The sequence below is a fragment of the Lichenostomus cassidix genome, chromosome 20 (assembly GCF_008360975.1).
Source record: "Lichenostomus cassidix isolate B80296 chromosome 20, HeHo_3.0, whole genome shotgun sequence".
NCBI lineage: Eukaryota > Metazoa > Chordata > Aves > Passeriformes > Meliphagidae > Lichenostomus > Lichenostomus cassidix.
In genome coordinates, this window is record NC_139500.1 from 249,139 (window position 1) to 274,629 (window position 25,491).

At 40.4% G+C, this 25,491-nt stretch overlaps 1 protein-coding gene and 1 long non-coding RNA gene across 4 annotated transcripts in view; one reads left to right on the top strand and one right to left on the bottom strand.

Moving 5' to 3' along the window:
* The window catches only part of LOC146428483 (uncharacterized), an 87,189-nt gene that overhangs the window by 50,833 nt on the left and 10,865 nt on the right, over positions 1-25,491 (top strand). The window lies entirely within an intron of this gene.
* Positions 1-25,491, bottom strand: part of PREX1 (phosphatidylinositol-3,4,5-trisphosphate dependent Rac exchange factor 1) — a 118,319-nt gene that overhangs the window by 14,881 nt on the left and 77,947 nt on the right. For 2 of the 3 annotated variants that reach the window (XM_085079380.1, XM_085079378.1), the window contains exons 12-26: positions 24,132-24,235; positions 23,401-23,450; positions 19,225-19,300; positions 16,858-16,930; positions 15,447-15,589; positions 13,221-13,313; positions 11,093-11,241; positions 10,092-10,177; positions 8,413-8,549; positions 7,794-7,965; positions 6,370-6,557; positions 5,462-5,623; positions 4,684-4,894; positions 3,253-3,514; positions 938-1,144 (exon numbers count right to left, since the gene is read on the bottom strand). In XM_085079380.1, coding sequence (XP_084935506.1) covers positions 938-1,144; positions 3,253-3,514; positions 4,684-4,894; positions 5,462-5,623; positions 6,370-6,557; positions 7,794-7,965; positions 8,413-8,549; positions 10,092-10,177; positions 11,093-11,241; positions 13,221-13,313; positions 15,447-15,589; positions 16,858-16,930; positions 19,225-19,300; positions 23,401-23,450; positions 24,132-24,235 — 2,113 coding nt within the window. The remainder of the gene's footprint in view (positions 1-937; positions 1,145-3,252; positions 3,515-4,683; positions 4,895-5,461; positions 5,624-6,369; positions 6,558-7,793; positions 7,966-8,412; positions 8,550-10,091; positions 10,178-11,092; positions 11,242-13,220; positions 13,314-15,446; positions 15,590-16,857; positions 16,931-19,224; positions 19,301-23,400; positions 23,451-24,131; positions 24,236-25,491) is intronic. The other variant, XM_085079379.1, reaches the window with a different exon arrangement.

The window sequence follows — 25,491 nt, forward strand, 5'->3', positions numbered from 1 at the left end:
CTTGTCCCTGCACCCAGTCCCTGACAAACTGACATTCTGCCTTTATTAGCACTGCCTCCCCAAACCTAATTCTGTGAAAATGAAATGACTGTAACTAATGACGTGCAGAACAGCCATTAAACAAGGACTGTGGGGCTGGACCACCACACGATGTCTATTTCTATTTGCAGTTAATGCTGAATGCTTAATAGATCATCCTGCTTCTGTATATAATGAAAACAGATGTCACACCACGGTCCTCTGCTGGGCCACCTCATTAAATTTGCTCTATGGGCATTGAGTAGGGGATAAATAACTGAATTATATGAGAATGGATCTCCACTAAACGTTTGCTACCAGTTCGCAGGATATAACAGCATTCAAATATAGCATATAGGGAGGCTGCAGTAGCACAGATACTGGAGGTAGGAGAGAAAATTTCAGGTATCCATGCCATCGGAGAATGAAGTTCTGCAGATCCTCTCAAGGAAGCAGAGGACTCACAACAGTCAGCTTCACAACAGTCAGCTTCACACCAGTCTTGGCTCATACATACCTGGAAAATTCTAGTCTGAATCTCCTCTCTTTAAAGTTCACTTTAACTAAAACTTCATAAAAGTAATCAAAAATACTATGGATTTCAGGCTGTCCCTTTCCAATGAAGTGACAGTGGTTTTAATGATAAAAGCCCAAAACAAAGCTTACAAAATTCTCTACCGTCTCTGATTTCATTTTTAACTGAGATGAGAGAAAAATGTAAGAGGAACTGAAAGAACCCTAATTGGGGTTCTTGCTGTCATATTTTAAATCTAGTATCAAAGAAATCTGTTTTTTCTCAAGATGAGTAATACTTCTGGCAACTGTTCTGCAATACAAACCCTTATGAATTACACCTCCAAATGATCCCAGAGAAGGAAGCATGGCTATTGCAAACAAGGTATTTTCTTATCAGACTAACCTGTAGGAGTCTCTGAAACTCATTGTGTCATGTCCAGAGTCTTCCTGGTCCTCCTCAGAAACTTTGAAACAGACCTTCTTGATTCCACCATGCTCAGCTTTGTCAGGATCACTCTCCTCTGTTCCAAGGGAAGGTGAAGATGTCTCCTCAGTAGATGGTGGCTCACAGGCAACACCTTCTGTAGGTTCTGTTATGGTGGACAGAAGCCTGCAGAAGTACAGCATACAGCTCTCAGTCCCACATATGAAGTATCATGACTAAGCTATGTGAAATCAGAGCCAACTTTGCAAGCACTTCACATAGACTACTTCCTAACATCTGATCTGAACACACACTCAGTTTAAAGCCATTCCCCCTTCTCCTGTCACTCCTGCCTCTTGTAAAGAGTCTCTCTCCATCTTTCTTGCAGACTCCCTTCAGGTACTGAAAGGCAACAAGTAGGTCACCCCAAAGCTGCCTCTTCTCCAACTGAACAATCCCAATTCTCTCAGCCTTTTATCATAGCAGAGCTGCTCCATCCCTCTGATCATCTCTGTGGCCTCCTCTGGCTTCTCTCCAGCAGCTCCACGTCCTTCCTGGGCTGGGCACCCCAGACCTGGAGGCAGCTCTGCAGGTAGATCTCACCTGAGCAGGGCAGAGGGCAACATTCCCCCTTGGCTTCACCTGCTGCCCACACTGTGGGGATTAGCTCGGGACAATGTTGGCCAAGGACTGAATGATGCTGCCAGTACACACTGCTGGGTCATGTCCAGCCTCTCATCCACCAGCACTCCCAAGTCCTTCTTGGCCCAGCTGCTTTCAGCCCCTTTATCCCCCAGCCTGTACCCCCCAACCAGGTGCAGTACCTTACACTTGGTCTTGTTAAAGCTCAGGAGATTCCCATGAATCCCAGTTCTCAAAAGGTCCTGGGAACCTACTTCCACAGGTACCCTACTTCTGTAAGGTGTAGCTTAATCACTGTAGCCATGGTGGCCTGAAAGTCCTCACTTTCTTCCAAGACACTGGATTTCTCCTCCTCAGCTCATTGCCTCTACCCAACAGCTACCATCCTTCCATATATACATGTTGGAGCCAAGGCTCCATGTGCTTTCCAGTCAGGTGAAGTTTTGGTCATGTGCTGGTTTTGGACAGGATAATTTTTTTTTCCCATTGGCTGGTGTGGATTTGTACTGAACACAGGGTTGATAACACAGAGATGGTTTTGTTGTTGCTGAGATTACACAGAACCAAGGCCTTTACTGCCTATTGTACGGCTATGCTTCAGAGGGGGCTGGGGAGGAGGCTGGAGTGTGTGGGAGTTTGGGAGGAGACACAACCAGGACAGGTGACCCCAAGTGACCCAAGGGATATTCCAGATCATGTGACACCATGCTCAGAATATAAAGTGGGGGGAGAAGGAGGAAAGGGGGGATATTTGGAGTAATGATGCTTGTCTTCCCAAGTCACCATTCCGGAGGATGGGGGCCCTGCTCTCCTGAAGGTGGCTGAAAAACTGCCTGCCCACGAGAAGCAGTGAATGAATCCCTGGTTTTATTTTGTTTTGCATGTGTGCAGCTTTTGCTTCACCTGTTAAACTTCTTTATTTCAACCTGCAAGTTTTCTCACTTTTACTCTTCTGACACCATTCCCAATCCCTTTGGCAGGGACTGAGTGAGCAGCTGTGTGGGGCCGAGTTGCCAGCTGGGGTCAAACCATTATGGTGCACAATGGGCCGTTCATTTCATTCCTGAGATTCCTGGAAGTGGCTATCATCAGCTTAGGGCATCATGTGGCCTCCTCACACACAGCTCATCCCTGCCACCCCTGCTACCAAAACCTTGCCTGTTAGGCACAAACCACAGACACAATACTCAGTCTTTCATTACTGCTACTAGGAGATCTGTGATGATAAAAAGAGAAAGAAAAATATGAAAAGACAAAAGGAAACCATAGGTTCCATAGAGAAACTGGCGTGCAATCACAAGTTTTGCTTAGTCTGCCTTATGACAGACAAAATCTCAAGGGTAGGCTCAATGGGATTCCAAAACTGCTCTTGACATCAAATAGATTCTTACTTTAGAATATGTAGTAAGCAATACATAGTACACTGTCAAATTCAGGTAGACTTTTAGAAACAAAGGACAATAATACATACACTGGTGGATCTGCATAGAAGTAGATTTGACACAACCAGCGAGGACTTGTGCAAGGGCAGGTGTGAACAGGCAAGTTAAGAGGCTGACAGCTGGGCCCAACACCACAATGTGTTTTCTGAGGTTAATGCCTCAATATTATAAGAATTTCTTTCTCCAGTGTATACAGGATTTTGTACTCACTTATTTATCTGAATGACATACTGCTTCATTTCCTTCACTGCAATGTCAAGTTTGTTAAAAAGGTGCAAGTAGGAGTCCTGCATTTCCCAATCTTCCTGTTTCAGCAGAAAACTGAGCCCCCTTTCTTCTTGAATTGTTCCTCCATTCTGCTGGCCAAAGCTACCATGAGGATCTCCATCTTCTGGGGTTGGACATCTCCAGGATGGTGCAGCCATAGTGGTGATGCAATGTTGAGTATATGAGACTGGATTTAAGGTACCTACTAAACATTAAATGATCTAATTAGTATGGCTCTCATGACTTACCCCACTCCATCACAATGATGATCATTTAGGATAGGTGAAATTTTAACAGGAAAAATTAAAATTTCACAGGTTTTATATAATTACATTCTATGATAAAATCATTTGGAAAAAAAACCCCCAAAGAAACTGGGTTTTTTCCTGGTATGCCAACTAGGTGTTTTTAATTTACTGTAGTTCAGAAACTGGCTAAATTATGGAAGTAAATACATCTGTCCACACACATACAGACAACATAGAAGCTCTTCAAAAGCACTTGTTGAAAAGTTTATGAATTTGGGTTCTCAGAAGTTGGTCTGTGTTATTATTCCAGCTCTACAGACATTTACACTTACACCCCCCCCCCCAAAGAAATAGGGCTCTGTCCTTACAGAAGAGAATGCTGACAGTTTTGGTGCAGTACTTGGCTAACCACCTTAGGTCACACTAAAAATACTATTGCCCAAGCAAGCAGGGCTCCTTTATAGACCTCAATTTGAATAGTTAACGCCATTAGTCAAAAGGTTGGTTAGTCTATACTTCCCTCTTCCAAACATTTCCACACTGTGACCTTTACAAGGCAGTGAATCAGAATCATGTTAGGTGAGATCATGATAAAGAAATGGTGGAATTCAAACAACCAGATTGTAGGAGAAATGCTGCATAGCAGCAATTTAGTAGAAAATAGATCCCCTGAGAGAGTAGAGACTTTCAACTCCAGTACATTTATTTAGTACTGACAAATTTATTTAGTAATGACAGTAGAAAGCAGCACTACAATGTGATTGACTTCAGTTGTCCCCCTGAATGAAGCACCAGCATTGTCATCAGTCTCTCTGCTCACTTTTAGTCAGCAAGTCACCTCTGCTAAGGGCAGTAGTACTCCAGACATGTAACTACCATGAGATGCCCATACTGCTTAGGAAGCAAGAACATCTGACCTGAAGCCTATCTGTGCTTAAGTACCGCTTAAAGGCATTACTATTCCACAACACAAGAAGGCTGCCATTTAAATATAAAATTTTAAGGAGGAAAAAGGGTACTGGCAAGATTGTGTTTCCCTGGAACTTATATTTGACCTTGCTGAGCAGTGGAAAACCACAACTTTTTATACAGATAAGATCAGTATAACTTGACAGTTAATTATCACCTTGTTCTGGATCAAGACCAATAATAGAAGGTTTCCGTCCAATGCGAATACTGAACGATCTCCCTGCTGAGGTAGTGCTTTTGGGGTATGATACCTCCATGAGATTAATATGACAGTTGGTGGGGCAGAAATCCATGCTGTTGAGGGAATGTGGTTCCATAACAGCTTGTTTGAAGGCTGGGTTCACTTTTGTTTTCAATTCATCTGCAAACTGGGAGAAATAAAGTAGAGGTGTGTGCTACTTCACTTCAAAAAAAATATGATTCAATACAGACAATTCTTTTCTCTTCCTGCCTCCTATTCCAGAAATCCAGGAATTCAGATTTCTGCTGCAGCTGGAATAACATTTCAAAAAAGCTCATTAAATAACCAAAGGAAAGAAATTAGCAATACCTCCTAGCACTATCTTTTTCAAGCAGCTCAGGTAACTGCACAAGAAAAGCACACATACTTCATTTGTTTACACCATGATTCACTGTACTTATGTTCATGTTAAATAACACGTGCATCAATCTGCTGTCATATTTATTCATTAATACAGTGGAAATGAACCTGCAGTATGTTTTAACTCACAGCTCTGACAAACAGAAAGGAGTGATTTATAGACAAGGTATTTTTCACTCAAAACTTGCAATTCCAGTAACTTGCAGAACTGTTCTCAGGCCTCCAGGACACCCACCTTGGATTGAGTTTGGATTCATTAATAAAGAATACTAAGACCCACTTAACACAATGAAGTACTGTCACAAGATTTCACCAATTACTAGTAGTGTTGTACCTCTTGGTAGTTTGTGAGCCTCCTGCTAATGCTTTCCAGCTTAGTGTCACAGATTTGCCGGAATTCATACTGGGGCATGGTGGCCACAGCACTGCTTAGGGATATGAGTCTTTCACAATTCCTTACGAAGTGACTGTCCTCTGCAGCAAATGCCTCTAAAATCTAAATAAAAAGACAGGACATCAACGATATGAGACTTGACAGTGAGGGAAAATACAGTTTTCTTCCACTGATTGAGTGGCAAAGCCCCATGGTTGAATAAAGCTGCCTCCAGAACAAGCTGCCTTTATTACTGCCTGAGAACCACTAATGTGTTAAGTCCTCAGAGTCCTGTAACATTCCTCAAAATTTTTTAGAATCATGGAAGTGGATCAGAGTACCCACTGTCCAAGTTACCTGCTCTGGCATGCTTTCATGGGACATAACAATAATATTACGGGGATGTGACAAACACTATTAGCTCATTTTTGTCAGATTACCAAGACACTCAGCACTCTGCTGCCTTCCGATAGCAGCAGTTCTACTCAATTCCTCTAGCAACTCATCCTCCCTATCAGATGGGAAAAAGCTGCTTGATTTTCTTCCAATGTAAAACAAATTCCTGCCTGAAAAGATTAATCTTGAATATCAGCAGAGAGTATGTTACCAGGCAGATAAAAGCAAGGATTCCACAGCTGAGGGCTCCCCTCCATCTGCCTCAACAGCTGAAGTCCTGGAAACAGCTGATTTGCTCATACCAAATGAGCTGTTGTAACTCAATGCTTTCTAATGAACAAAACCCTAAGGTGAGCTGGGAAGACCCATATCAACCTCAACTGAAGAGCCAAGCCCACATCAGAATAATAAGCTATATTTTTGGTTTCCCATTCTGTTTAGGAGTAAAGCTGACCATGTATGGTTTTCAGTACCTTTGCAGTGAGATTGAAGCAACCTTTTGGTTCCACAATTTTCTCCAGGACAAAGGATTTGATTCCTGCACTGCTAACATATTCATACACCACCCCGTGCTCCAGATGGGTGTTATCCACAGTCAGGCTGATCAGAGGGGCTTCTTCACCAATGACCAGTGGAGAAATAACAGCCTGTGGTGTTTGGGCTGGAACCAAAGTAAATCATTAGAGGTGTCTGGCAGCACATGTGAATACAGGCCTGCCCAGGGAAGAGAAGCCTGCTGAGAAGAATTATTGAATGCAGAGACACAACCTTTGGCTCAAGGAGTGTCTCAAACTGTGTACTGCTAGAGACTGAGAGAATACTCTAAGGAAGACATTTGCTGTTGGCCACTAATGGAAACAGTGAGAGGTTTAGATAATCCACATGCTCCAACCCCAGTTCTGATGTTCTTCCATCTATGTGTGCACATATCCATGCTCACGATACCACTTCTAGTTCTGTTCATGGATTCCAGCAGAGGCTTGTAAGGGGAGTATGTTAATCTCTGACTCCTGTTGTCTGCAATAACCTTCTGGAAGACTGAGATGCCAGGGCAGGGATGTGGTGAGGAGATAACATTTTTTACACAAAGCAATTCTATTGTCACTAGAGAACAGATTCAAGTTACAGTCAGATTGAGATTTGCCAGGGAATTGCTCGCACGCTTCTACCAAGGCACTGCTCCAGCTGTTCCACTGTGGAACTACACTGTTTGACCATGAGATTAGCAGCTTCACCATATCTTAGATGGGATCCACACAGACATGCACCTGTTCTTGGAGAAGTTGCCAATGGCATTCAGACTGTCCAGGTGCAGTTCTTTGGATTAAATTTTGCTTCAGTATTCTCCCTTAACATCTACTTTTCAAAAAAAGCCCTCAACATGGAAGTAGAACTGGTTTTTGAGCTATGCTTTCAAAAGTTGGAGGAAATACACCCAACACCTTTTCCTAACACAGTGGAAACATGCCTTAAAAACTTGCTCCAGATTGAAGTAATTTAACATTTTAATCTTTAATCAAAAATAGCAGGAAACAGATTATTCTAGGTGGAGTTACTTGCAGACCTCCCTCTCCACCAGCTACTGCCCATAAATGCCTGGTTTGCAGGGGTTACCAAAAGATTCTAAAAATGCTGAGTCCCTTCATTCCCGTAACTGGGCTGTCTTATAAAGAACAGAGTCATAGGTGCATGATTTCTATGTGTATTTCAATTTTTCTTCCCCTGAATAAACTACAGAATACAAATACTTCCTCTGGCAGACATCATTCTATTACAAAGCTTTGCTAAGGCAAGATATATTCTACAATAATAATTAGACTTTATATTTCTACTGCAGTCTTCCTTCTGAAAGCCCCCAAATTGTCCCTAGGTTTTCATCCCCCATGAGAATCTTTACCTGATTCCTGTTGGCTGCTTTGAAAGGGATCCAATTCTGCACATCCTTCTAGTGCAGGGTTGTCTTTGCTGGTGCATGGGCGACTGCCATTCAAACATGCAGGGGATGCTGCCTGCTGAACTCTGTCCTCTTCAGCATCTTCATGTGTTCTGTACACCCACTGGTACAACCCCTTTCAAGAGATATTAACTTCAGCTAGGACCTCAAAATGCCCTATCTCCAAATGTCTGGACTACAAAGGTGAATCTAGCTATCAGTTATATATATTCAAAGTATGCTAAAATATCAACATTCCCCCAGCTTTTCTCTGAACTTCAGAGAAATAAAATCTAGATGAACAGCTTAGTGAACTTCTATTGTTAGTAATAGTTAAAAATTTTCAGTACCCTATGCAGTGTATGCACAAAATGGTTTTCATATTATTTGTAGGTGTTTTGCAACTACAGGCAACTGGAACCAGGTTCCCCCAGTGATAGCAGGACCCTGGCATAGAAGGAAATGAGTCAAACATGTAGATGTTATTTTTCTGAATATTTAGTGAGCATAAAAGCACAGTAAAAGGGGAGGGCAGAAGAAGGGCAGGAATTAATGTACTTCCTTTGACGTTTTGCATTCATACCAGTGCTTCCTGTTGCCTGGTCCTGTAGGCTCTGAAGTGCTCCAGAACTTCCTTGTAATTTCCATGTGCTGCATTATTCCCATTAACTTTCAAAATACACTGCCCTGGATGAAGGCCTACAGCTGCAGCCTCAGAACCTGAAAAATAACAGGAGAGAATTTAGACAGAAATGCCACCTGCCTATGGATGTGAATACTGGAAAGTTTGCAAAAGCTTTCTGGTTAGAAAGAGTAAGAAGAGCTGGGTCAGTGCTGTCATGCCTTCACTACTAAGCCCTCATTCAGAGAGCTTTGTTGTGTAAGGTAACATCATGTGTCCCTCCTTCATGTTTTCAGTAGTGCTGGGAAAAAGTACTGAGACCTCCTAGATCTAAGTGCATTCATGCTAGAAATTTCTGTGGGAAATAGTTTGGGATGCAGTTCTCTTTAGAGCCTTATTGTTCTATTAGCTGAGGTCTTGCTTAAGTATAAACAACTGTTCTATTTGTTTCAGTCTCTTGTATCTGAAAGACAGAATACTTGCATATTACACCATTTGCCACAGAAAAGGACTAGGATGTCAAATGCAATTTGTCTTTTCCAGGCAAAATTTGCCTTTTCCTGAAACAGGACAATCTTCCTAGCTGGAACTTCCAGCTTGCACTCCAGACTGTGAAAAAGTGGTTATAGGTGCTGCTATGAAAGGGTGTAATAAATGTGTGTCCCTGAGAATGCCATCTGTGGGTGCTGCCTAAGCTAACTGCACTCAGCTGAAGACAGACATTTGTTCTGAAGGAAGGAAGTGGTGTATGTCTAAGAAGTTGTCTTTTCTGCATCTGCTTAACATCAAGGTTAAAGCTGCACTTTGCTTGTAGCTCAGTTAACATGCCAGGTACAGAAGTAGTAAATATCTCTGTAAAATTGTGTTTTTTCCTTTTAAAAAGATCAAGGAAAGCAGTTTGCCTTTGTCTTATATTGGTAATTTGTAGCAATATATGCCTCTGTAAAGGGAGAAGTACTCTCCAAGTGTTATGTCCTATTTTGGGATGTCCAGATCGTGTTATGACTTGTCTACCAACCTGCTGATCCCACAGCACCTTCAGAACCCAGTGACCCAAACTGTGGTTGACTACAGGAAAAATATTGAGGAAGCAACAGACAGCATTACCCCTCAACTTTCTCTCAACCATCTCAGTTTTATGGAGTTTTTTCCCCTGTGGCTGCTAAGCTTTACCTTAGTAGTCTTTACCTTAGAAGAAACAAGGGTAGGGTCACTAAGTGCATTTCTAGCTTGCAAGAGCTCAAGTGATAATGCCTTCTTAAGAGGCCATGGTACTGTGGATTGCAGTATTCAAGTTTCTTCCACTGTAGAATTAAATTATTCCTTGTATTGTGATGATGGGATCAGAGACCCAACACAATTCATAAAAGTGATAGCACTGTCTTAGAATATACTTAGATAAAAAGCACATTGAGGCAGGAAATTTCCCATTGTTCTGCGGTTGTATGAGTGTGAATCTCGTCTGTCTTGGGTTCCCATCACTATGGTCACTAAATTTGTCAGAACTTGTATAGAACAAGTTGGACAATGCAACCTGGATCAGTCTTCATTGAAATATATATACACACACACATTTTATATACATGTGTATATCCATTCAGCTGTACTCCCAACTTAACTGTACCACAGTTTCTACTCACCTCTTCCCACTGCATGAACATATGGTGGTGCTGCTCCCCGTATCTGAAAGCAAAGTGCTTCAGGACAATCTGGGATTTTAATAATCCTGCAGATAAATCAAGGAAAAGAAAAAAGCGTGATTTTAAGTTTGGTTGCCAGAGTTCTGGGCAGTTCTTAACAGAATCTTTCCCCAGCATTCACAACTGGGTCTGGATGAATGAAAGCATCCACAGTGTTCACAAATAAACAATAAATAAACAGACCTGAAGAAATATACTCCATCTTCAATCCTCAAGACAGATGGGAGATTCTATTTGTTAATTAAAATTTGGCACTTCTTAATTTATTACATCTTTAAGTGAATAACACTTGACAGAAACTTTCTAAGGCATTTATTTTCACTTCCATTTCTAGGCAAACTTCAGTGCAGCTGTGTCTATACCAGCAGAGGATATTTTCTCCATTAAAAATTGTAAAAAATAGATTAGACAAGACATTTGGACTAGAATTCAGCAACTAGGGGTTCATTGTGACGTTCAGTTCTATGGCACTTTCTGGGACTACAGAATCTAACAATACACAAGACAGTAACAGGGCCAACTCTCATTTTAAGAAACAATAACAGACTGAAAAACTGTAAGGGCTGATATTGTTAGAGCCATCCAAAAATAAGCCAAGCTTTAATGGGGTGGAAATTGTTTTCCCATACACATATAATAGAGTGTGAGAAGTTCACACCTGAGAGAGAATGACAATCCTTGTGATTCAGTTTTGTTTGTGCACAAGGAAACTAAAAGTTATCTGCAGTACAAAGAGAACACATCCCAACGTCTCCTAGCAGCGCAAGGGTCATCGCTAGAAACAAGCCATGACTTGTGTACCTCTCATTTCTGTCATCTGTTTTCCTGTTAAGTGGCTTCTGCAGAGCAAAGTGTGGACACAGGTTTAACTACTGCAGAAATACTACTTAGTAACTGACATTTCTCAATAATCTTCTCTGTCTGCCCATCTTGTCACTTACTCTTTTGATTTGGTGGCTACCAGAAGCCTAAGTGGCCTTCGGGAGCAGAAGGACTGGGATAAGATGGTTTCCACTTCTGAAAACGGGCGTAGGAATACTAAATCCTCATTGATGGAATAGATTTTTCTTCCTGCTTGCAGGCCAGCCATCTGCAAATGGAACAAACACCACAGAGCACTTTGGATCACTGGTGGCGACTCTGAAAGCTCAGGCTTTGAGGTTGAACTGTTCCCTACTTACAGACATTTCTAGGATTACATTCATATGGAATACTCTATAAATGGTGTTGGTTCCCGAAGTAATTTTTCGCTCCCCCTTTACAGTTTTCTGCATTTACAGAGAACAAAGAGATTTCACCAGTATCCTTAGATATGTATCCTCCACATATGTAATCTTAGTTTGCAGTGGATAAATCTTAGTACTTTTCTGCTACAATTTTTTAAAGGGACTATTGAAAAAGGAGACTACAAAAAAACAAAGGGTGGGGGTACATAACTAAAAACTGGGGGACTATAATAGACTGGCTGTGACACTCATGAGATGCAGAAGTGTGACTTCCCACTCCTTGGGCACAGGAGCCATGGTCAGTTTTCAGCCATTAGCCTTACAAAACCAACCTTTACCCAGTTGTGTCAGTAAATGTGACCTGCTTTGAAGTGGTGGCAAAAACCTGTCTCTACTTTAAGTGAAGTACTAGCTCTTCGTTAGCCTAAAAAGCCACAAGATTTTGATTTTAATTCGTAGTTTTTGTACCTAACTTTAGTTATTTGGCAATGGTCACACAGGAAGTCGGAGACAGATCCAATGACAAAGCTGAGTGGGCAGAGACCCCCTGGACAATAGCCTTAAACATATCCCTTGATGATCTCTACCAGTTAAAATGTCACATAGCAACATTTGGACGAGGTGTCAGGTATCAAGGAACCACTAAAAATTATTAAACCGCCCCAGATTAGAATTACTTCCTATAACTTCCAGGTTCAGTAGCTGGGTTTCCTTCTAAATGAGGCAAATCCTTTTCTGTTCTGCCTGGAGTCCAGTGACAAGTTTCTTGACTTGAAAAAGGAGGTCCACACAGCACTACTTTTCCATACCCTCTGGCTTAGAGAGATGCAGATTCAGTTCTTTGCTGCAGCAGTATTATTAGATCAAGTTTAAAAGATGGGCTCATGGTCACAGATAGTTTGTCTTGAAAGATCAAGAAAAAGATTCCTTAGAGAACGGTGTGCTTCTGTTGTCTTAAAACACAACAGATTTGCACATTATTCCCCATGCTTCCAGCCAAAGAAAGAGCAGAAGAATTATCTGGCAGGCAGTGGTTGACAGGACAGGTTTAGATTCATAACATTTCTGGCCAACCCATGTTGATTTTGAGCACCAGATAAAGCACAGGATGGGTTTCTTTGGTAACCATAAACCAAATGAGAATCAGGAGTACTGAAATAATTTAATTCTAACACTAAACTTCACTTCAAAATTCCTTCCCTTTTGACATTCCCAACTTGCTAAAATCAGTCCATCCACTTCAGCTGTTTCCATCAAGCAAGTTATCCAGGAGTTATTTGTAGTCTAAAGGAGTAAGCCACAAATTAACGTGAACATTCAAAAATTCTGTAATGGTTGTCCTGAACTTTTAATTAGAAGCTCTGTCCTGTGTGCTGCCACAATTTACTGTGAAACCCTGGATGAGTCATTTAGCCATCTCTTATATTAATCAGTTTATCTGTTTCTTATTTTGGCAAATGGAAGATCACACGGTGTTATCCGCCCAAGGAGTCTGTGGGTGATTAATAAATGGGTGATTAAGAAATACTCAGACTAGTGACATTTGGGCCGTCTATGTGCTTCAAAGAAATAAAGTAAATATATTCTGTAGAACTCTTAAAGAATTCTGTGGAGAGAAATGACTGCATGCTTTTTAAAGGAAAAAAAATACATATCTAAAAATACAGCTTTCACTCCAAAAAACCTGTATCCCACTGAACACCTTTGCTATCTCAAAAGAGTGTTACTTTCCCTCCCTCCTTAAATTAAAGTTGCTAAGGAAACAGATTTTAAAAGGATGATTTGTAACTCTTCTATGTATTGAAACATTCTTGAATACCAAAATACAATTGTGAGGTCCTACCTCAGCAGAAGACCCTCGTCGAACTGACTTCACCACAATTGCTTTGTTCTTTTCTTCTATGTCAAATCCGTAGTCATCCTCTTCTGGTAAAATCTTAAGCAGAGCACAGTATTTACACATATTTATGCTTCATAAATATGGAGTTCACAGAAAAGGTGAAGACTGGAGATCAGACTTTTCATTGCAAGCCACAACTGATCTGGACTTCTCTATCTTAAGATGGAAAGGGACTACCAGATCATTTGGTCTGATCTCCTACATAACATAAGCCATAAAAATTAATCTGGTTATTTCTGCATTGAGCCCTTACTATATACCAAAATTTTGTGGGGAAGGGGGAGGGTGCTTAGAGACTGAAAGATAAATTTGACATTTTTGGCTATTTTAAAATTTTCAGAAGCAATGCTAGTAGTGCTTGTTCAAAAAAGGACCTTAGAAAATTGGGTAAATTGCTGGTTAGATGGTTAACTTTTCAAGTGGAATGAGATTCAGCCCAACACAGCACGTACTTTTTATCACTCCAGTAAAGTTGATGAAGTTTAGAATTCCAGTCCAGATCTCCAAGTCAGCATAAGAGTTTTGAGAACACTCCAGAAAATGTACACAGGCATCATCTTCAGAACTCATTAAGAATGTTTCTCTTTTGAGTCTTCTGAGACTCCATCATCACGTGTTCAATTAAACCTCTCACACAAGTTTGATCATGGCCAATCTCTACAGGAAACTCTCCTTTGTCTGGTACTCAGATCCAAGCAACCAGATCTGATTTGTGATGAGGTCAGTTTGGGCTAACAAGTGGAGGTGCTGATCACAAGTTCACAGCACACTGCTGTAACCAAATCACAATGCTTGGAGTCACATCAAAATACAAATTTTCTTCAGCTATGCAAAGAACGTTGTATATTTTTTCAGTTTGTCAAGATTATGTCCTTCAATGAGAAATAATTGTGCAAATAAATATTAGATTTTGTTTGAATTGTGTTGTTCCAGACTGAAAGCACGTTGCTCCTTGGCATTTTTAACAAGTATTTGCCAAGGTTTCTGTTTTCAAGGGCAAACTTCCCTGTGATAGAGCAAACTTAGATGAAGCAGGTAGGGAAACCTATCCACTAAACAGCTGGGATTTTACAGCAGTAGAAGAGCATATTTCAAACGCCAGTGCTGAGGAAATTCCAATAAGCTTCCTGTGGTGTGATCAAAAGATGGGAAGGATAAATGCCCTGTTCAGGAGTGTAGAGACAAGCAGTGATGTTCCACAGACAGCAAAGCCTCAGGATTACAGTAGCTGATAATTGCTAAACACAGCATAAAGCAGAAGTCAGGCAAAATTTTTTGTGGATAAGTGTAATGAATTTACTGTACTGCTTTTGCAAGGTCTTCACAAGTCCCTTCATTCAAGGGGCTGCTAATTTATGCATGCAAATGAAAACAGCTCATAACTTAAGCATGACTACTACATATTTGACACAAATCTGTGCCCTCTAACTAGGAAATTTTTTCCTCAGCATGTGCTGTTCATTTGTTTTCTGTTTGAGATGGGACTGCATGTAGACAGAGGGTGACTGATGCACTTCAGAACTACAATAATAGCATTCATATGGCTCAGAGAATGATGCCCTGAAATATCTGTGTTCTTATCAGTCTCTTAACTTACAACTTAATTTACCACCATATATAAAGGTGTTTGAACCATGTTTCAATTTAAGCTGTGTTTAAACTTGATGGCAAATCGCTTCAAGAGAGTAGAGCCCATTACTTTTTCCTCTACCATGCCAACACTATGGTGCCTGCTAAAACATCTCCATCTCCCAGCTCACTTCAGACTCTCGCAAAGGCTTCTTGGGAATGGAAAGGGCTTGAGCTATGCACTGGAAACAGGCAGGAACTTCCGTGCATTTGCACCTGTGTGAAGTGTACACCCAAAGCTCTCAGTACAGCAGGATGGTCATGTGCTACATAAAGGGGCCTGCAATGTAAGGATGTCCCTTGCTACTAGAGTAAGTTATGCAGTCTGTCTAGCAAAGAGTCAGACCTACAAAAGTTGGAGATTTACAGCAAAGCAGATCAAGAATTAGTAGCCTTTACGCAGTGAAGAAAAAACCTTTCTACAGGTGCAATTGCCCATTTTAATTCTACTCTCTCATAATTTTCCTTCTTATTCTCCTCTACTATAAAACAATACCATTTTTGCAGAAACATCAAGGTTTACATTAACGTATTTCTTACCAAAAGATTCTTTCCCAGGATGTTTTCCACGAGCTTGAAGTCATTACGTAATTGTTTGTTCTTGGAACTGGTGCCCTCCATCTCCTCATCAGCATAAAAGCGGAAATATAAGGATTCATCCTTAAACTCACTTTTCTCCAAGACTGGAAATGATATATATGAAATACATACATGCATTTACATGGAGAAACAAAGAGAGAAACAAAGAAGAAAGTCAAAGGAATTCTGAATATTTCCCCAGTCTTTACAGAACACAGACCACATGCATCCCGATCAGTCAGTTTCCCAGCTCTGTATTTTTAAGCTCATACTGTATTTTAGGACAATAATTTTCTTCACGGTGTGTAGTAGCTCATGACATGATGTGACCTCCCTGGTATGCAGAATGTATATAAAATGCAAAATATCCTCCTGGAAGGAAGTGGCTACTCAAAACCTCATGCTCCTTTCCCACATCCAAATGAATATGGTAAAAGTATAAAAGGAGCAAAGAGGGGTAAAGGGGCTGCTTAAAAGCGTGTAAGGTGTCCACATAGACTAAGGCCTTAAAAAAAAATGGAGACGGAAATGAGATCTATACAATTCTGGAAGGCATGAAAAAGTTTTTTATGAATTTTTCAAGTACAAGACCTGGGAGCTTCAAATAAAAGCAGCAAGTGAGGAGCAACTGCTGCATTCAGCACGTACTTATGCAAAGGTCTTCCTTGGCAAAGGATGCAATAAATGCCACAAGTTTCCACGGGCTCAGAACAGACTAAAGTATTTATAAATACAACAATTATTCTTACATTTTTATCAACTACTATGGAAATTCTCCATTAGTTATTTACACCAATATGCTCTCAAAAACACTATTCAAAATGAAGTGAGTAAATGTTATCTATGACTTAAACTAATGTTTCATTTGACAAACTATGTTTACTCTTAACACTTGTATGTTCTATTTGATACTGATACAGATGTGATGTGTTTACCTCCCCCACTTGAGGATGAGTGATGTCTAACTTGGAAATTTGGCACTTCAGATTTGGGAGCCTCAGCACTGAGGATTATGCTTGTTGTCCAAGAGGCAAGAACTAGGCAATTTTACTTTACATCTGTATTTTTTGGGTGATATTTCAGGACAGTACTTGGCTCATGCATTGCTCAGATGGCTCTGGAAGAGATGCAGTGAAAAAACATGCACCTTCTAGCTTGTCTAAACTCTTCAGTGCTTCCCATAACTATCAGCAAGGGGCTTCACTTGGGAAGGTAGCAGGCTTAGACCTGTTTGTATTAGCTCAAGGACTGTGTTCTAGAAGGATCTGCAGGAAGGTCTGCAAATTGTGTACACAGCATATATGGCACAGCCTAGAAAAACTAGTCTGACTGAAGTAAGAGCTCTTTTAATTGAGCAATATCGATGCATTACCGTGATGCATGAAGCCGTTATTGCAGAGTCCCACACCCAGTGCGACAGCTTCTTCCCGAGTCTGACAGTCTCCCTAGAAACAGGAGAATAATATTATACCTCAGATGATTTTCGGAGCTAAATTATACCCCTTTCCCCACCTCATATCTCATGGCTGTGAAATTAGCAGGACGATCTGTGTAGGGAACAATAGCAAGCCATTAAAACAGGTATTCCATGGCCCAAGCACTGTTCGCTCCTACAGACAACATCTCTCTGCCTCCTACAGGAACCAGAAGAACAAGGACCAGGACTGGGGAAAGATACAGTATTATCTCAATGTAAAGACTTTTTATTTGAAATCATAGTATTGGACTTTAGGATCCCTTAGCCACAGACAATAAAACTCCTTCTTAGAAGTTGAAATATCCCATCCATATCCAGCTCAAGAGAGAAGAACCTGAGTAAAGCCAAGGTATGTGAACTCAAGAGGTCAAACAGGTTAAAACTGCAGTGGCAGTTTGCTTACACAGCAGACTACAAAGGCTTCAGTTTCTCGCTACCTGAAGCCATGAGTGTAGTCATTCAAAAGAGATACCAAAGGTGACATGCAAATTTACAGATTTCCCTGAAATGGCAGTCATAAGCTTTACATCTAAAACTCATTTAAATACAAGAAATGCCTCTTTTTTTCTATGTATCTGCTAATTTGCAGCCACAAGTGAAGACTTTACAAACATGGCTGTACTTTTCAGGCAGACAAGTAAGTTCTAAATAATGCTGGTAAAAATCAGTAGGCAGTACTGGTCTTACAAAGGTTGTTAACACCTGTCCCTTGGTGCAAGATGAGCAGCTACCTTGTCCCAAAGGGACACAGGGGAACGAAGTGTCTACTGTCTCAGAGCAGTTGCTCAGCTCATTCCAGCAGGGAGGGCAAGTGCTGCTGTGGCAACAGAAGCAATTTCAGTGTATTACTTTCAGTCCTGCTTAATTAGAGCTGTATCCTACACAAGTATTACACCTTTTCTCCCCTCCATTCTGGAGAACTAGATACCCAAAAGCCCTCACAGCAGCTGCAGCATAGTGTACTGACTTCATTTTGAGCAACCTAACAAACTCTGATCTTGTCAGCAGAACATCAGTCCTACTTCAAATCCTGCTAAGAAGAGCAGTAGTTATTTGCCAAGCAAATGCTGGCAAAGACCATCACTATGGTGTATAATCATTATTTAAATACAGGATAAAATAGGATCAGCTCTGGCCAATCCACAGCACTACTGGCTCTTGTTAAAGAGGCTGACAGCAGAAAAGGCACAATATATACAATTTAAGAACTAAATACTGTTGTCTTGGTAGAAAAGGGATCAAGGCAGTTCTGAAAGAATTGCATGACTATGTAATCACACAAGGAAAGCCAAGAAAATAGGTTTAATAAATCTGAAGTTTAACTTTGACTGTAAACTAATTTCAAGTGTCACAAGTCTTTCCTCATTTCAACATCCTGTCATGAGACAATGCTGTATGCTCAAGTGTTATTTTATGGGATAAATGGGTAGTTTATTTTACAGAGGCTGGGATTTAAAAATCTGATTTATTCTTTCAACTGTAAATAAACTAGAGGAGAAATGCCTTCTAATGTTACCATCTTAAACCTTTAGCAGTCTACTTTTGTTCTAGGCAACAAACTCTTTGTGTACGAAGGGTCTAAACCAGACTTGGCTACTCATTATGACATTACCTTGGTCTCAAAACATTCCCCTAGCAAAATAGCGTTCTCTAATTAGAAAATATAGCTTTAATACTTTCAGCTCACTAAGTACTTCTAAATGTTATGTAGAAATTTGCCCAAATACAATAAAAGCAGTAACAAAAAACTTCAGAAAAGACAGCTGTTTACCATCATCAGTCTTGACAAAATGTGTCTCAACCTTTTCATACAGAAACTAGACGTGAAACTAGATACCATAGTTTTGACAAGATAATTTAGGTTTATTCAACACAATCCCTTCATTTGAGTCATCAGAATTATAGAAACAGTTTACAGTCAGTACCACAGTGAAGAAGCATGTCCAGAGCACATTACTATTACTCTTAAAACTACTGCCACCATTACAATTATTATTATTGCTGCCTACTTTTGGTAATGATATGATGTCTAAAGCCCTAATCATGGTGGCTGGTTGCTTTGGGATGTGTAAACCCAGCAATTAAGATGGTCTCAGACCAACAATGTTTACAACTCCCTTGGAGGAGGAAATAAAGCAGATGCATGCAAGTAAGAACAGCAACCAAACCCCTTTTAAATTTTCTGTTGATATACTGGGAATGGAAAGTTTTAGGATTATGAAGTGCTCCTTAGCAAAGAGCAGTATCTTCAACTTTTCTTACCTGTGCAATAAGCCAGTCCACTAGTTTACTTGCAGGGATTACTGATTTGTAGGTCTTTAGATGGTAGTCACGGTCTCTAATTAAGAAAGAGAATTCAGGGAAAATCAGGACAAAAAGGTACACATTTCTTCTACACTCTAAACCTATATATACTATTGTGACTTACTGCTACTAAGAAGCAGACATCTTTCTTCTCTAGAAAGTTTTAAACTTTTCTAACAACTTGAATTAGGAAGATGCTTCAGATCAACACAAAGCAGTGTTATTTAAAATTTCTCTAAATGTTGTTTCGAGCGATCTTCAGGGAGCTCACATTCCTGCCAGAGGCAAGCAGGAGATTCTTTTCACAGATGTCCTGAGCTGCTGCTGTAACTCAGGTTAAAACACTGCCACCAGCAGTTCCACTAAAAATCACACTTCTCTGGCTGGAAATTGTCCAGTTTCTGTCCAAAATCCATTCATGGCCAGCTTACATCTTTTGGCTCAGTACCAGCCTCATCTATAAGCTTCAGTACTTCTTCTCTAGTGTTTACTCGTTAATGTATTCATAGAGAGGGACTCCACACATTCTCACCGTGCTTTGTTTTTGTGAGGCTCATGGAATTAGGCAGCTTTTAGTGCGTTTTGTCAAGATGGGTTTTCCTGATTATCCACACTTTGCAGATTTTATTTCCTTTAGTAACATAACACGTAGTAGCCAGACACAAATAGACTACACAGTATCCTTTTACGGAATGAGATAATTTCAGTAACTGAAAATAAGGGTTGTGTTATAAGTGTTAGTTCTTATAACACAACTGGCACCAGCTCCCAGCCAGCCCTTGTAAGACAACAGCACTGTTCCTGAAAGAAGGAAAAGGAACCCTATTGTAACTTGATGCTATTTGCAGTTTCCTTTCATGCCTCTTCTCAAAGCCATGGAGATAATTGATGGTTTTAGCCTTTTGTGAGATACTTCCAGAGAATTTTGATACAAATATAAGAGGACTATGTGGCTCAGGACATTGGGCTCTAACACCTTTCACCTCCAAGGTCACTGGATTTAATCCAGCTCCGAAGAGCATAAAAGCCATTTCAAGGCTGTTTACTGGCCCATGTGAAATAAGTTTCATGGTCTCGATCCAGTTCCTAGTTCCACATCACAAAAGCCATTACCACAATTAATTTGCATTAATTGGCTCCCTCTTGTTTAGAGTCTCACTAGAGGCCAAATGCTGAATGGGCTATGAAGAATTAATTCCTCCCTCACTCTTGGGGGTGGTCCTTGCATTTGAAGCTTGAGCTCCACTGGCATGACTGTGGAAGGAAGCACGGCTACTGTGACTGTTTTACAGTCCAGATGTATCTATGAGGGAGGTCAAGAGAAGACTTTATTCTCCAGTTCTGTCAAATCAGCCTCTTTCATTAGCACCACACTATCTGATATTTCCTTTTTCCTAAAAATCCAAACACCATGCAAAACCCATCATACGCGTGTTCCTTTTACTGATCATCCATAGATACAAATATGTTGTGACTGGCTGTTGTAAATAAATTCAACAGAAATGTCTGTGTGTTTGCAGAGTGCAGGGTGTGAGAAATAAGAAAGAGAACCAGGACTTTCAGAACTTGGAAATAAACAACAAAACATGACAGCATTTCCAGAAATATATGTCCTCAGTGCAAAAGCTTTCCTCGTAGTGCTTACACACAGTTTTCAACTTGTCTTCCAGTAATGTGCTAAACCCAGCAAAAAGCTATAGGAGTTTTCTGGGCAGTTTTTCTCTCTCACACTCTTATCTTGGGAGAATTTGCTTTTGAAATGTCAGCACAATAAAGAAAAGCATTAAAATATTGAGCACTAATGAGTAGGGGGTTCCAGATGAGAAACAACTCCCAAAACTTTCCTACAGATGCTGACAGTTTTGAATAAGCTGCCATCAGTCTTGGTCCAAGGCCCAGTCTTTCCCTGCTTGCAGGTCAGTGCTGGTCAGGATCAACGTTAGTTCACTCCCATTTCTCTCCATTTCAATCCACCCTGAACACGAGCAGAACATGAATCGTAGAATGTTATGCAGAATCATGAACTGCAGATGAACAGTCAAATATAGAGGTGGGAACCATTGAACTTTTGGCAGAACCTTGCTGCCTCACAGAAGATAGAGGAATCGAATATTCTTCACAGGATCTAGCCCAGTGATTTGCTGATGTACTGCCCATCACATACGTAAGTGGGAACAAGCTCTCCCACATCACAACTTGCCGGAAGTACATCAGAGACATATTCAGAATTTTCAAAACATTTTACTTTTTATACTTCAACCCCCAAAGTACCATGATTTGTTGCCAGTGGGGTATATAATCTTCCCTCAGAGTATAAGAGTGTCAGATTTTCTTTGATAAAAAATATAGAGGCAAAGACTTCATGGAAATGTCAAGGTTTCTGGGGAATAAAACTTAAGTAAAATTGTATCCCAGGGTTGTCAACAAAATGATTTTGAATTTATGATTCCTGCAGATCCCTGTGGCACACATACCTGCTACTCCAAGCAACTTTGCCAGTTTTCTAGAGGGAAAGTTGCACCAGAAAAGCCTACAGGAGTGAAGGGATCAGCAGTCCTAAGATTCCAGATAAAGCAGTGATCCAAAGGCACAGCACAAAGCAATGGGCACAGCACAACTAACTTGGCAAAAAGCTAACCCACATAGGGTAATGTAGGCTTGTCAGAGGCAAAAAGTCATGATAAGGAGACATAAAACAATGACAGCCTGAGAGATTAGGTTTTCTAACACGGATATAAAAGGAATTCTGAGTAAGAAAGAGAATGGCAGGAAGAAGAATCTAAACACACAGAGAATTAAGTCCATTCAGAAGGATACTAAATCTTCTGAGAGTCTGATACTTTTCATTGGTTATACACAGTTTGGATTCATGATGCCACTAGCACAGATTAATCCTGATATGATGAGATTCTCCAGCTGGGAAGCTGTCACAAAATTAGCACATTAATAAAACACCACAACATGGGCCTATGGGAGTTATTTCATCTTTGTTGATTCCCTAAAGCATTAGAATAGATCCACTTCTGTCTGTTGGTACCCTGAGGTCAGGGACATCTTTTGATCTTCACTTACCATCATTTCAACTCTGCATGTGAATTGTCACCTTCAGGGGTGAGATGTGTCTGTGCAAATACACACATGCACCTACATAACCATTTTGTCTACCACTGGCAGCCATCATGCTTTCCTGCTCTCTCCATCCTTTTCAGGCTAAGTGAAATCTGTGCCATTGTAGAACAGTTATTCTGGGAAAAAAACCCAGAGCTCTAATTATGCAAATTTATGACTGATGAACTGTAACTACCGTTGCAGCTCCTTTTAGCATGACAGTGGCATCTCTCAGTGAAAACTCTGTTGTACAACTCATAGACAAGAGGTCAGTTTTGTTGAATTTGGGAGACCAGGCATCTCCACTAGAGGTTTTTTCTTCCTCATCAGTTTTTTATTTGTGAAAAATTAAGTTCTCCTAAGTGAAAATGCCTTATTTTCCATCATAAATACCTAAACAGAACACCTACACAGTTCAGGGTGGTTTCATTATAGGCCAGAAATGTTCATCTGATGTCACAGTAAGGTAACACCATCTGAAAATCATCTCCTGGGATCTGGGAAGAGAGTTACCTAGCACTTGCAGACTATCTCAGTTCTTCAGCAGTTATTAATACAGAGCCACGTTCTTAAGATTCCACACAAAACTTTCAGGGTTTCTTCAAATTACAGCTTCAGCTTTTATTCTGCTTCAGACTGGCTTTTGTTTGTTTAGAGTGGTCTGAATGACACAATCGTAGCAGTACATTGGAATCTGTTTGCATCACTTCAGCATCTGTTGACATTTTCTATAACCCAAATACTACAGCAGCTACAATCCCACCACACAATCTCCCTGAATCAGAGTCACTGTAACCTTGCCCAGCTGCTCACTCTCCCTGAATCCCCAATTCCAACATCCCCCAGCAGCAGCAGTGCAACTACGGATCTAAGCTGTGGAGATGCAAGACCAGTAAAAGAGCCAAGAAAATTCAGAAAATTATTTTGATTATTTATAATAAGAAACAAGGAAGATTTCAATAGTAACGTCATCCTTTTAAACAAAGCCAGATAATAAATAAAAGAGGATCATGAAGCAGAACTTACTTTACCACTGGAGTATACAGGCAGTGCAGTCGGCAGTACAGCCTCACCCCCTGAAGAAGGGAAGATGCAAAGCATTAGCAGCTTTTTCCTTTTCAAAGAAACACTTGACTGCTAGCAAAACCTGGACATTTATGTCTCCACTCAGCTGAAATTATCTATTGATTAATACTGATATTCAAAACAGAGAGGATAACACTGTCAAACATTCTTTCTTCTTTCCTTGCTTCCAACAGTCAAAAATCCTTTTTTATCTCTAGTCACCTCCATTCCAACACTTTCTCCATTAATCCTTCCTCACAATTAACCCATGAACCAATGTCCAAAAGAAAAAAATCAAATTTATGAAAAGGTATGTGGGCAAATATGGGATCAACAAAACTCATTTGACAGATAATTATGAGGAACAGTTAAATACTGATTTTTTTATCGCCCTGAACCATCATGTTCAGATTTGCAGCAGACATGTTATCACCCTGTTTTAGGACCTTTTGTTACTCTGTTAGGATTGCAATCAGCAGTCTTGGGTGCAGTCACAACTGTATTGTTATTCATTGCAAAACTCAGCTTCCTCTCCCAAAAGTGAGTATCTCCTATGGCATTAGGATGGACAGCTTAATACAACACAGATCGACAGCACTGGGGATCTCCTACAACAGGCCAATGACATTCAGAGGGAGAACAAACTTCTTGGTGCAAATCACAAAGTACAAACTAAAAATGACAATACATACCTTGGACGTGATGTCTTCCAATTCACTTCTTGGCTTGTATGTTCCATCATCATAGCGAAATCTGTACATCACCTGTTCATTCTTAAACTGGTGCTTATCTGAAACTAAAACATCAGCATGATAATTAAAATTAGTCTTCCCACCATGTTCCTTATAGGCGCGTTGGTAAAGACTGGATTAGGCAGACACTAAAGTACCAGGACACAGTCTGAGATTTAGTCTGGCCCTTGCAGAGTGGGCAGGATAAGTGTTCTGAGGGTGGACACCAGAAATTCTTAAGACTTTCCCTCATTACATAGGACATTCTGGTCTATAATTAAGATTCCTGCTTTCAATTATATTTTCCCTTAATTTCACAGGATCAAAACAAATATGCAGGATCCAACATATCCCCTTTTGTCTACAGCTGAATCTCTAAGCTGTGCAAGTTATTGACTTCTCCGAATGTCTGCAGGCTCTGGATTTATGAATTCCTAAATTAAATTGATTCTGTATTTCTAAATCCAATTGAGAATCGAGTTAGCAGACACTGTCGTCTGTGTCTGGCACACAGATCAGGTTTTGATCGCTTCTGTGCCCTGTGACAGGTACCAGAACTTCCCCATCAGCAGTCTCAGATAAAATAGCCAGAACTAAAGAAGATAAGGAGGAAACTGTGGGATAAAACACATGGTGCTCAGCATTTAGCAATCTTCTATGGCCCAGCTTCTCAGGCAAGCTGAGAGGTCAGCAATGTTATGGCAAACAAAAATGAAACACAAAATATATTGCCTAATGCAGAATGGGGTTAGAGGCTTCATTATGGTGCTTATATATTCTTGCTACATTAGGAGACACGTAATAGGATACTTTCATGCTTAATGGGCTATCAAAATCTCAAGGGGTATTTCCTTAAATAAACACAGCATTACAAATACCTTCCAGTGTTTAACAGTAACTTCAGTTGAAGACATGAACATCAGGAACTCTTAAGATCACACTAAAACCAAACCAGATGCATCTTACTCAGAGCATTTGAATAAGGAGAACAGTAGATGTAACAGCACAGTAGATGTAACTCTGAAGTATAAATTTGTGTTTAGAGAAAAAGAACACTGATGAAAGTGTCAAAGTATGAACTTACGGCAAGGTAATCAGTCACCATGAAATAACAAGTCTCAGAAGAGCCTTCTGCACCAGCCATGCAAGTGTGCACATTCAGAATGTAGGCAAGTAAGAGTGTGAGTGCCAAAGAGCATTCCTCATCCCAAGCGGGATCTGTATGCATTGGAGCCAGAGTGTTTCAGTTCTACAAAACCAAGTACTGCAAAGTGTTTAGAGCTTTTGAGCTCATGCTCGAAACTCTTCAAAGTCTGAATAT